Consider the following 13,837-nt stretch of genomic DNA (forward strand, 5'->3'; position numbering starts at 1 on the left):
AGAATTTTGCACAAAACTTTACTTAATCATAGCTAACACTTGGTTCAAGAATCATGAAAGGTGGTTGTATACATGGAAGAATCCTGGAGATACTAAAAGGTATCAGATAGATTATATAATGGTAAGACAGAGATTTAGGAACCAGGTTTTAAATTGTAAGACATTTCCAGGGGCACATGTGGACTCTGACCACAATCTATTGGTTATGAACTGTAGATTAAAACTGAAGAAACTGCAAAAAGGTGGGAATTTAAGGAGATGGGACCTGGATAAACTGACTAAACCAGAGGTTGTACAGAGTTGTAGGGAGAGCATAAGGGAACAATTGACAGGAATGGGGGAAAGAAATACAGTAGAAGAAGAATGGGTAGCTCTGAGGGATGAAGTAGTGAAGGCAGCAGAGGATCAAGTAGGTAAAAGGACGAAGGCTCGTAGAAATCCTTCAGTAACAGAAGAAATATTGAATTTAATTGATGAAAGGAGAAAATATAAAAATGCATTAAATGAAGCAGGCAAAAAGGGATACAAACGTCTCAAAAATGAGACTGACAGGAAGTGCAAAACTGCTAAGCAGGGATGGCTGGTGGACAAATGTAAGGTTGTAGAGGCTTATCTCACTAGGGGTAAGATAGATACTGCCTACAGGAAAATTAAAGAGACCTTTGGAGAAAAGAGAACCACTTGTATGAATATCAAGAGCTCAGATGGAAACCCAGTTCTAAGCAAAGAAGGAAAAGCAGAAAGGTGGAAGGAGTATATAGAGGGTCATACAAGGGCGATGTACTTGAGGACAATATTATGGAAATGGAAGAGGATGTAGATGAAGATGAAATGGGAGATATGATACTGCGTGACGAGTTTGACAGAGCACTGAAAGATCTGAGTCGAAACAAGGCCCCGGGAGTAGACAACATTCCATTAGAACTACTGACGGCCTTGGGAGAGCCAGTCCTGACGAAACTCTACCATCTGGTGAGCAAGATGTATGAGACAGGCGAAATTCCCTCAGACTTCAAGAAGAATATAATAATTCCAATCCCAAAGAAAGCAGGTGTTGACAGATGTGAAAATTACCGAACTAGCAGTTTAATAAGTCACAGCTGCAAAACACCAAAGCGAGTTCTTTACAGACGAATGGAAAAACTGGTAGAAGCCGACCTCGAGGAAGATCAGTTTGGATTCTGTAGAAATGTTGGAACATGTGAGGCAATACTGACCTTACGATTTATCTTAGAAGAAAGATTAAGGAAAGTCAAACCTACATTTCTAGCATTTGTAGACTTAGAGAAAGCTTTTGACAATGTTGATTGGAATTCTCTCTTTCAAATTCTAAAGGTAGCATTTGTAGACTTAGAGAAAGCTTTTGACAATGTTGATTGGAATTCTCTCTTTCAAATTCTAAAGGTGGCAGGGGTAAAATACAGGGAGCGAGAGGCTATTTACAATTTGTACAGAAACCAGATGGCAGTTACAAGAGTCAAGGGGCATGAAAGGGAAGCAGTGGTTGGGACGGGAGTGAGACAGGGTTGTAGCCTCTCCCCGATGTTATTCAATCTGTATATTGAGCAAGCAGTAAAGGAAACAAAAGAAAAATTCGGAGTAGGTATTAAATCCATGGAGAAGAAATAAAAACTTTGAGGTTCACCGATGACATTGTAATTCTGTCAGAGACAGCAAAGGACTTGGAAGAGCAGTTGAGTGGAATGGACAGTGTCTTGAAAGGAGGATATAAGATGAACATCAACAAAAGCAAAACGAGGATAATGGAATGTGGTCGATGCTAGGAAATTAGATTAGGAAATGAGACACTTAAAGTAGTAAAGGAGTTATGCTATTTGGGGAGCAAAATAACTGATGATGGTCGAAGTAGAGAGGATATAAAATGTAGACTGGCAACGGCAAGGAAAGCGTTTCTGAAGAAGAGAAATTTGTTAACATCGAATATAGATTAAAGTGTCCGGGAGTCGTTTCTGAAAGTATTTGTATGGAGTGTAGCCATGTATGGAAGTGAAACATGGACGATAAATAATTTGGGCAAGAAGGGAATAGAAGCTCTCGAAATGTGGTGCTACAGAAGAATGCTGAAGATCAGATGAGTACATCACATAACTAATGAGGAGGTGTTGAATGGAATTGGGGAAAAGAGGAGTTTGTGGCACAACTTGACAAAAAAGAAGGGACCGGTTGGTAGGACATGTTCTGAGGCATCAAGGGATCACAAATTTAGCATTGGAGGGCAGCGTGGAGGGTAAAAATCATAGAGGGAGACCAAGAGATGAAAACACTAAGCAGATTCAGAAGGATGTAGGTTGCAGTAAGTACTGGGAGACAAAGAAGCTTGCACAGCATAGAATAGCATGGAGAGCTGCATCAAACCAGTTTCAGGGCTGAAGACCACAACAACAACAACAACAACAACAACATCACAGCACATTTAACCCAGTGTATTCCATTATCTATACTCTATGTTTCATTTAATATGTGACCATTAATACTTGAAAGGATGGTTCCTGGAGCAGGCTGACTGTGATCACGGCAAAAAATGGAATTTAAAATAAGAAAACATGGTACCATTAACATTACCAGTTGTCCCAGTGTGTTTGCTTATCTTAATTCATAAATCAGCATCTTCTATTTTCTCATTTGTTCTGATGTGTCCCTCACTTGTTTTCCTCATTACTGGATAAGGGAGGAAATTTTACACCAAAAACTTGTAGGTCCTGTCATTATTTGTGACCACTTTAACTTAATAATCCAGCCAACAATGACAGAAGACTACTCTTCGTCACTGTCTATCGATCATCCTCTTTTTACATCTCTTAGTACTATTTCATAGTCGATGTTTCATCATATTTCTGTTTTGAGTTTACAGAATAGATTTAATTTGCACTACTGGTGTGAACAAAAATAGCTAAATGAAAAACTACGGTATCACTCACCAGATGCTTCAGATTCGTAAGCTCCTTCAAGCCATCCAAATTGCCATTCAGGTACATGCCTGATAAATTCCTTATACGCAGTTCTTGCAGATTTTTTAACTGACCTATACTGCTGAGGTTAATAGACTGATCTCTGCAAAAAAGAAGTACAATATTAGAAAAAAAAGGTCTGTTAAGTATTTATGTGTCACAGTTTAATAACTGCAACAATTACCCATTCTTAGTTTCACTTCCTAGATTCTTAATAATGGTAGAAATATATAAAAGAGGAAATTCAGAAATAGGTAGGTGGCAATACAATAGTCAGTGCTTTATGTGTAGTGTTTGTGTTTTGTTCCTTTGATCTCAAAGAGCGACAAGGAAAGTAGAGACATGATACAGGATAAGTGAGGTGTTCAGAACATTACTGATTTGCTACCTCCTGACCAACCTACCTCATCCCACAATTTTATTTCCACACACTCTATTTGCTCCTGGCAAATTAACACCTGGCTCTGAATTCAGGAGATTAATCAATTTATACGTAGGTATCATTCATCCACTGGTCAGTATTGCGCTGGTGAGTATCGTAAATACCCGAGGATAATACAACTCTGAATATAAAATGACCCCCCCTTCCCCCACTTTTTTCAGAGCTTCCTTGAGAACAATTTATTTTTAACACATTCTGACTAACCAAAATTACAAACTTTTTACTGGCATGAAGTATCTGCCTGAAACGTTAACATTATATGTATTATAAACTTAGGCTGCTTACTGACTGCCTACAATTTGATAATACAAAGAGAAATAAAATAGGTCCCGAGAACACAGCTGTTTTTTGCCACATACAAATCGAATTTCACTTCTATACTGACTGGAAAATTTTACAATGTTTCTTGCTTCCAGACATACTGTCTGTCCGCTCCTCTCTCATTGGCTGCATAGAACCAGCAGCTGACACAACCCCTTTCATTTCCGCCATACCTCACGGTTAAATCTTCACTTTTACCGTCTCCGCACAAATGTCTACTGCTGTTGCACATTTGTTCAATTTTGAAGTCGATTCAAATGGATTCGGACAAAATGTAGTTTTAGCATGGTATACATTCACAAAAAGCCAAAGTACACGGTAAAGATTCCGTCAGTTGACAGAGCGACGAAATTTGCTGCCTGCTCACCATTCCCCATCCCACACTCCTCCGAGCTGGTGTTACTGCCCCCCCCCCCCCCTCCCCTCTCTAACGCTTATGCAGTGCTGTGCTTGAGCAACTGAAACACAGATTGCAATATCTTCTAGGATGCAGGTCACAAGCAACAAGCCAACTAACACATACATAAAATATCACAATCACAATTCAATTCAATTCTCAAACTTTTCTTCTTCTCGTGATCTAGTGATGTCTGTCGGTACTATCTCCATGACTGGTCTTGCAGGTGCAATTTATTCTCGTGATAACATTCACAGTCAGTTTAATTTGATTTGTTTCTTTTTTTAGAGATTTAATTCAGATGAAATCTCATTTCATCTGAATATCGCCTTCTTTTCCCCCCATGAACCATGGACCTTGCCGTTGGTGGGGAGGCTTGCGTGCCTCAGCGATACAGATGGCCGTACTATAGGCGCAACCACAACGGAGGGGTATCTGTTGAGAGGCCAGACGAACATGTGGTTCCTGAAGAGGGGCAGCAGCCTTTTCAGTAGTTGCAGGGGCAACAGTCTGGATGATTGACTGATCTGGCCTTGTAACATTAACCAAAACGGCCTTGCTGTGCTGGTACTGCTAACGGCTGAAAGCAAGGGGAAACTACAGCCGTAATTTTTCCCGAGGGCATGCAGCTTTACTATATGATTAAATGATGATGGCGTCCTCTTGGGTAAAATATTCCGGAGGTAAAATAGTCCCCCATTCGGGTCTCCGGGCGGGGACTACTCAAGAGGACGTCGTTATCAGGAGAAAGAAAACTGGCGTTCTACGGATCGGAGCGTGGAATGTCAGATCCCTTAATCAGGCAGGTAGGTTAGAAAATTTAAAAAGGGAAATGGATAGGTTAAAGTTAGATATAGTGGGAATTAGTGAAGTTCAGTGGCAGGAGGAACAAGACTTTTGGTCAGGAGATTACAGGGTTATAAATACAAAATCAAATAGGGGTAATGCAGCAGTACGTTTAATAATGAATAAAAAAAAGGAGTGCGGGTAAGCTACTACAAACAGCATAGTGAACGCATTATTGTGGCCAAGACAGACACGAAGCCCATGCCTACTGCAGTAGTAAAAGTTTATATGCCAACTAGCTCTGCAGATGAAGAAATTGATGAAATGTATGACGAGATAAAAGAAATTATTCAGGTAGTGAAGGGAGATGAAAATTTATTCATCATGGGTGACTGGAATTCAACAGTAGGAAAACGAAGAGAAGGAAATTTAGTAGGTGAATACGGATTAGGGCTAAGAAATGAAAGCAGAAGCCACCTGGTAGAATTTTGCACAAAACTTTACTTAATCATGAAAGAAGGTTGTATACCTGGAAGAACCCTGGAGATACTAAAAGGTATCAGATAGATTATATAATGGTAAGACAGAGATTTAGCAACGAGGTTTTAAATTGTAAGACATTTCCATGGGCAGATGTGGATTCTGACCACAATATATTGGTTATGAACTGCAGATTGAAACTGAAGAAACTGCAAAAAGGTGGGAATTTAAGGAGATGGGACCTGGATAAACTGAAAGAACCAGAGGTTGTACAGAGTTTCAGGGAGAGCATAAGGCAACAATTGACAGGAATGGGGGAAAGAAATACAGTAGAAGAAGAATGGGTAGCTCTGAGGGATGAAGTAGTGAAGGCAGCAGAGGATCAAGTAGGTAAAAAGACGAGGGCTAATAGAAATCCTTGGGTAACAGAAGAAATATTGAATTTAATTGATGAAAGGAGAAAATATAAAAATGCAGTAAATGAAGCAGGCAAAAAGGAATACAAACGTCTCAAAAATGAGATCGACAGGAAGTGCAAAATGACTAATCAGGGATGGCTGGTGGACAAATGTAAGGACGTAGAGGCTTGTCTCACTAGGGGTAAGATAGATACTGCCTACAGCAAAATTAAAGAGACCTTTGGAGAGAAGAGAACCACTTGTATGAATATCAAGAGCTCAGATGGCAACCCAGTTCTAAGCAAAGAAGGGAAGGCAGAAAGGTGGAAAGAGTATATAGAGGGTTTATACAAGGGCGATGTACTTGAGGACATTATTATGGAAATGGAAGAGGATGTAGATGAAGATGAAATGGGAGATAAGATACTGCGTGAAGAGTTTGACAGAGCACTGAAAGACCTGAGTCGAAACAAGGCCCCGGAAGTAGACAACATTCCATTAGAGCTACTGATGGCCTTGGGAGAGCCAGTCCTGACAAAACTCTACCATCTGGTGAGCAAGATGTATGAGACAGGCGAAATACCCACAGACTTCAAGAAGAATATAATAATTCCAATCCCAAAGAAAGCAGGTGTTGACAGATGTGAAAATTACCGAACTAGCAGTTTAATAAGTCACAGCTGCAAAATACTAATGTGAATTCTTTACAGACGAATGGAAAAACTAGTAGAAGCGGACCTCGGGGAAGATCAGTTTGGATTCCGTAGAAATGGTGGAACACGTGAGGCAATACTAACCTTTCGACTTATCTTAGAAGAAAGATTAAGGAAAGGCAAACCTACGTTTCTAGCATTTGTAGACTTAAGAGAAAGCTTTTGACAACGTTAACTGGAATACTCTCTTTCAAATTCTGAAGGTGGCAGGGGTAAAATACAGGGAGCGAAAGGCTATTTACAATTTGTACAGAAACCAGATGGCAGTTATAAGAGTCGAGGGACATGGAAGGGAAGCAGTGGTTGCGAAGGGAGTGAGACAGGGTTGTCGCCTCTCCCCAATGTTATTCAATCTGTATATTGAGCAAGCAGTAAAGGAAACAAAAGAAAAATTCCGAGTAGGTATTAAAATTCATGGAGAAGAAGTAAACACTTTGAGGTTCGCCGATGACATTGTAATTCTGTCAGAGACAGCAAAGGACTTGGAAGACCAGTTGAACGGAATGGACAGTGTCTTGAAAGAAGGATATAAGATGAACATCAACAAAAGCGAAACAAGGATAATGGAATGTAGTCAAATTAAATCGGGTGATGCTGAGGGGATTAGATTAGGAAATGAGACACTTAAAGTAGTAAAGGAGTTTTGCTATTTAGGGAGTAAAATAACTGATGATGGTCGATGTAGAGAGGATATAAAATGTAGACTGGCAATAGCAAGGAAATCGTTTCTGAATAAGAGAAATTTGGCAAGGAAATCGTTTCTGAAGAAGAGAAATTTGTAAACATCGAGTATAGATTTAAGTGTCAGGAAGTCGTTTCTGAAAGTATTTGTATGGAGTATAGCCATGTATGGAAGTGAAACATGGACGATAACCAGTTTGGACAAGAAGAGAATAGAAGCTTTCGAAATGCGGTGCTACAGAAGTATGCTGAAGATAAGGTGGGTAGATCACCTAACTAATGAGGAGATATTGAATAGGATTGGGGAGAAGAGAAGTTTGTGGCACAACTTGACTAGAAGAAGGGATCGGTTGGTAGGACATGTTCTGCGGCATCAACGGATCACAAATTTAGCATTGGAGGGTAAAAATCGTAGAGGGAGACCAAGAGATGAATACACTAAGCAGATTCAGAAGGACGTAGGTTGCAGTAGGTACTGGGAGATGAAGAAGCTTGCACAGGATAGAGTAGCATGGAGAGCTGCATCAAACCAGTCTCAGGACTGAAGACCACAACAACAACAACAACAACAACAACATCGCCTTCTTGTTCTAAAGATGTTAAAAGGTGGTAATGTTATTACCTGGTGTTCTAATAAGCGAACAGCGGCCACATTTCTTGTTCACAACCCATTCAGTAAACATTACAATTTCTCGTAACCAAATAAAATATTGACCTGTGTTCGAATCAAGCAAAGTTTTTTGAAGGAGAAAATTTTCACCTTTGAATATTACTGTTTCTTAAAAACCATGATAAATGTTTGTATATGGTATCCATATGTGTATGAGAACTTTTATTGCAAACCCGTTCAGTTACAACAAGAGTTTATAAGATGATAGAATTTAATGCTATGTTCTCCTGTGTTTCACAAAAATTTAAGTAGAGCAATAGTTTGTTGTGGCTGCTAGTTCCTAGTTTCCCGGGCATCCCCTGCACTAGCGCCACGCGAGTCAAATGTGTGCGTGTGAATTCACAAGGAACCAAACTGGTGGGTCATCGGTCCCTAGACTGACACATTACTTAAACTAACTTATGCTAAGAACAAAACACACACACACACACACACACACACACACACACACACACACACACAGAGGGAGGACTCGAATCTCCGGCGGGAGCGGCCGTGCAGACCACGCAAGTCAAATTTCACATGATTGTTCGAGCAAATATCCACCCCGCCTGAGCATGAATATCATTTGCTCGACCTACTCTTCCAAATTCTTAAAAATAAATCTGCATGAGATGTCAATAGCCAAAGCTTCATTTGTAAATGTAAAACAACCCCTACATCAATTTATTAATCAAAATAAAAATGATGATTTCAGCAAGCATAGATTAATCTGTGAATATGACTGCCCTTTATTTTTCGACTGACAATTTTAGGAAAAATTTTGGAGGAAAAACACCATGTGTAAACTGTAAGAATACAGTCCTGAAAACTTGTACAACGCAGATGAGACGGGATTGTTTTATTAACTGATGCCAGAAAAGACCACGGCCTTTAGAGGAGAAAAATGTAAAGGGGGAAACAAGTCTAAAGTACACCTAACCTAACGGATGATTGGCAAACCCTTGGTGCTTAAAAAATATAAGAAGCTTACCAAGTAAGAGGATATATACATTTTATTTTACCTTCCTTTATTTATAAGTTAATTTAGTACAGTATAGTTTCACCTGTAATGTTCTGCTACAAGCATATTGTAAATATGATTTTTTTTGTTGCAGTCCATTAAAAGACAAATCGAAAAGCGTGGATGACATCTACTCTTTTTAGTGAGTGGCTGCTTTCACTTGATAAAGAGATGTCAATGAAGAATAAGAAAATTGCACTGCTGGTGGATAATTGTAGTGCGCATAACAACTTGTCAGCGTTGAAGAACGTTGAACTATGCCACTTCACACTGATCTGTACTTTGATTCTTCAGCCACAAGATATGAGGATAATTAAGAACTTTAAGACAAAATACCATTCACGTTTAGCGCAACATGTGCTCGCAAACACTGAAACAAAGGTGAGCAATCTCTACAGTTTCAATGTGAAGCAGGCATGTGACACGACTGCTAGTTCCTGGAACAGTGTGCAGCAGAATGTGATTGTGAACTGCTGGCAAAATGCAAGAATTCCAGCAAGTGAAGATGTTGGTGAGAATGTAGTAGTGGATGAAATAACGCAGGATGATATTCAAAGTGATCTGGAGATTTATTCAGTAGTTATTGGTAAAACCATAGACGCTTCAGTATTTGAATACTTGTCAGTGTACGACGACGCGTTGGTGTTTGAAGCATATACCGATGAAGCTATCATCAAAGAGTTAAAGGGTAATTCGCCTGTTGAAGATTCTGATGATGACAATAATGTGATAAGTGCGAATCCCTCTCCTCTGATGGAGCTAATAGGTTCAAATGGCTCTGAGCACTATGGGACTTAACATCTGAGGTCATCAGTCCCCTACAACTTAGAACTACTTAAACCTAACTAACCTAAGGACATCACACATCCATGCCCGGGGCAGGATTCGAACCTGCGACCGTAGCAGTCGCGCGGTTGCAGACTGAAGCGCCTAGAACCGCTCGGCCACACCAGCCGGCAGCTAATAGGTAGTTGGAAACCATGCAGTAAGTAGCATCTTCAATCCCCAGTGTTTCAGTGCAGCAACTGATTGTGTTAGAGGAGATAAAGACAATATTCACAAAAGAATCTTGAAGAAAAAAGAAACAAAGGAAAATAAGTGAATTTTTCTGTACACGAAAGTAAGATATTCTACAGGTACAGTATTAGTAAAAGAAGTGAACAAAATGTGTTTCATTATTTGTCTTTTAATGTTATTTTTCATCAGAAAAGTACTACAGTAATGTACTAATCATCCACGAAAACATGACTCTTTGCTCCGAGTCATGATAACAAAACCTCATTATAACAAGAGCCCTGGTACAACAATTTAATTTTCATGGCCCCATGAAATTTGTTATATTGAGGTTTGACTTTATACGAACGAGTGCAACAATGTTCTGGTGTGCTTGATGGTCTGTGCAACAATTTGTGGGTGGTATCCCCACATGCCATGCAATACAATGTAAGAGTCAGCTGTGGGAGCAAGCATCTCGGGACAAAGAAAGGAGTATATTTGCCTGCTAGCTACAGTTCAAAAGTTAATCAGATTATGTTTACATGCTACTCAACTTCCAGAAGTTAAAAACGGAATATTGGAAAAAATTCTTCAAAATTCTTCATTGTTATGTTTACATATTAAGGGCTGAAACATTTTTGCTAGATCAGTCAAACACTGCATCTGCAAATCAACTATTCCGATTCCTGATTTAGTCAGCCCAATGGCTGATTCTCTTCAGTTAAATATTAATAGTCAGACAATTTCACACTCAGCCTAATATTTCTGCTTCTGCTTCCCTGCATAAAAAATTATTCCATCCACATTATGCAAAACTTTTAACAGCAAGACGTAATTTGAAAACAGAACCATGATTCAAAAACAGTTGTGCACTTACCAGGGAGCAAAAATAGATGGTGGAAGTTGCAGTCTGGCAAATAGAACCGCATCTCTAGAATCGATATTGGAGTGTGATTCTTAAAATTTTCCCGTCATAAAGAGTACTCTACGAAATTTCGGGATTGCAGCTGGATAACGTCGACCTCATGCCATGTTATTTTGGCTGAGAACAAATTCAGCCTTCTTCAGGTGTTCGTGCTGTAGATTGCTAGTTCGCATCGCTAAATGTATACCAAAAATTGGCGTGAAGGCGCATGCGCAAAGGCAGCTACTACATGAGCAACCTCTGTCGAATTTTGCATCCTCTTCGAATATTGCTCTATCTATGGAGCACAGGCACATGCACAATGAGATATTACACGTGCGCTCCCGGTCAGAATATGCACTCACTGAGTTGAAATTCAGTGGCAAAATTAAATGTCGCTGGAGGTGTTTTCTTTCTGAAGAAATCAAAGAAATCACTGGGTCCCATGCCTTATCAAGCTGAAAGATGCCATCACAGTTAATAAGAGCTTGTGCTAAACATACTTCCACTAATTCCTAAATAATTGAATCCCAGAAGGATCTTGTCAAGGCCAAAGTTTCCATGGCAGAATAATCCATGGAATGTCCCATGGAGATACAATGTCCAGCATGCCGACTTAAATGGGCTGTGAACGATGAGTGTGGCGGTCGTGTCCGATTCATCTTTCACGCACTGTTTGACCAATGTAAGCTTTGCCACACTGGCACAGTATTCTGTAGGCTCCAGCCTTCTTTCTGCAATCCCAGATCACTGTTTGCTGAACTGAGAAGAGTACAAGTCTTTGTATTAAGGCAGAAGATTACTCTGACATGATGTTAACTTAATATTCAGCCTACTTTCGATGAAATATCGGAAACTTTATGGAAGACTTTGAGGGGAGACCACCTGATTCAGCAGAACTTAAAGTATTCTGAAAATATGTGGATCATACTTTTGTAGTGCAGTCTGGCACAACAGTGAAGAAGAACTTTCACAATTTTCGAAGTACATGAATTCTATCCATGAGAATATCAAATTTAAAATGGAAGTGGAGAAGGGTAGCTGTCTTTGTCAGTCATAAAGTGGATGGACTATTGGGAAATTCCTTTTACCATAGGCCCACACATATAGACATGTATTTGGAAGTACCTAGCTGCCATCACCCATCATCACAAACTACATGTTTCCTTCGAACATTGGTGCAGTGGGCATATGTTGTGTCTGATGGAGACAACCTTGCAAAGAGGCTAGAAAACCTACAATCACTGTTCGAAGATAATGGATATTCTCCACAACAGATCAGTATAGCTTTCAGGAGGAAGAAACGTTAACCATCCACAAGATCAGTAGGAAAAGGTGAGATTCACGTCTGGAGTGTTCCTCACGTAAGTCGGCAGTATTTTGTCACAATTGGGCCAAATATTAAGGAAACATTATGTCAAAGTAATCTTCCACCCTCCTACAAAAACTTGGGATCTCAGTTCAGCAAAGGATGATATGGGATTGGAGTCTACAGAATACCTTGCCAGTGTTGCAAAGCCTACAATGGTCAGACAGAGAGTATTCCAGTCAACATTATCGAAAGCTTTCTCTACAAATGCTAGAAACACAGTTTTGCCTTTCCTTAGCCTATCTTGTAAGATGTTGATATAAGAAGTATTGTCTCATGTGTTCCTACATTTTTAAGGAATCCAAACTGATCTTCCCTGAGGTCGCCTTCCACCAGTTTTTCCATTCATCTGTAAAGAATTTGTGTTAGTATTTTGCAGCCATGACACCAGTCACCACCTGCATTCTTTGGTATTGGTATTATTATATTCTTCTTGAAATCTGAGGGTATTTCACCTGTCTCATACATCTTGCTCACCAGATGGTATAGTTTTATCGGGGCTGGCTCTCCTAAGGCTAGCAGTAGTTCTATTGGAATGTTGTCTACTCCCGGGGCCTTGTTTCGACTTAAGTCTTTCAGCACTCTGTCAAATTCTTCACACTGTATCTATTCTGGATTTTTCCCAGATTTCCCTGATTAAAAATACACTTTTCCCAGGTGAAAATACACTTTTTCCGAACTATGCGACAATATACTTTCCCTTGGAGCTGTAGAACTTGCAAATCCTTCGAATGTTAACGGTACTATATACCATCATAGAACGTCCTGGCACTTTAGGAAATGAAACCCAGCAAAAACACAACATACTTTGCAATGATCTTTGATGCGCAGCAGCACGTGCACGTCATGTTTTCGTGTTATGAAAGTATCAATACGACAATGATTCGCCAGCCATTAACAGCAGATATTCTGAGCATAGGACTTGTGATTTAGTCATCCAATTGTGACATCACTGCTTGGGAACAACAAATACAAGAAGTTGATAGTTTGAATTAATATACATTCATTACAGCTGCATGACAGGCTAAGCTTTCACCTGTAATACTGGATGTCAAAACTTTTTGCTGTTTTTTTCTGAGGGTGTGGTAGGCAGGAGCCTTAGAGCACAGCTCAAATTGCAGCAGCTAAATATTTCTGACAGGCACAATTAAAAATTTCAGCTGCCATGCACCGTACATTTTGTGGGTTACTTAGCTGAACAGCTGTTCTGACAAGCACTTCGACTTTTCTATAGAAAAAATAATTACGTGGGAAACTGCTCAATAATCTATGAAAGAACTAAAATAAATATGAAAATAACATTGAAGCGTGGTCTTTTTTAGCATGTTACCCTTTAAGATATATAAAACACAAATATGTCGGTTATGTTTTAAATAATGGCACAAATGGCTGGTCTTCTGGGATCAAAATTTTTCTAAGCAGCTGGTCCCCACGGGATTTAAGAAATTAATCGCACATTCTCACACGTAACATAATTTATCTCGCATAAAAGGAAATTTACTTTGGAACTAACACTTCTCAAACAATCGCACTATATTCCTGCAACCTGTTATACATGTAAACAAGTGACACACAAGACTCATCGAAAGCAGTTTGTTGTTACAAAGTATTGCACAGTCTTCATCCCAAAGCCTTTTCACTGTCAGCAGATGCTTGTGTGCACAGTTTGTTTCATTGTAAATGGCACATTTTCTTTGGAAATAAAAAT

The 13,837-nt window shown here is 39.5% G+C and overlaps 1 protein-coding gene across 3 annotated transcripts in view; it reads right to left on the reverse strand.

Annotated features, from left to right (window-relative positions):
- LOC124551348 overlaps positions 1–13,837 on the reverse strand; it is a 193,262-nt gene that overhangs the window by 21,000 nt on the left and 158,425 nt on the right. For all 3 annotated transcript variants that reach the window (XM_047126379.1, XM_047126380.1, XM_047126381.1), the window contains one exon: positions 2,940–3,072. In XM_047126379.1, the coding sequence (XP_046982335.1) occupies positions 2,940–3,072 (133 nt within the window). The remainder of the gene's footprint in view (positions 1–2,939; positions 3,073–13,837) is intronic.

This window comes from Schistocerca americana, chromosome 9 (assembly GCF_021461395.2).
Source record: "Schistocerca americana isolate TAMUIC-IGC-003095 chromosome 9, iqSchAmer2.1, whole genome shotgun sequence".
Classification (NCBI taxonomy): domain Eukaryota; kingdom Metazoa; phylum Arthropoda; class Insecta; order Orthoptera; family Acrididae; genus Schistocerca; species Schistocerca americana.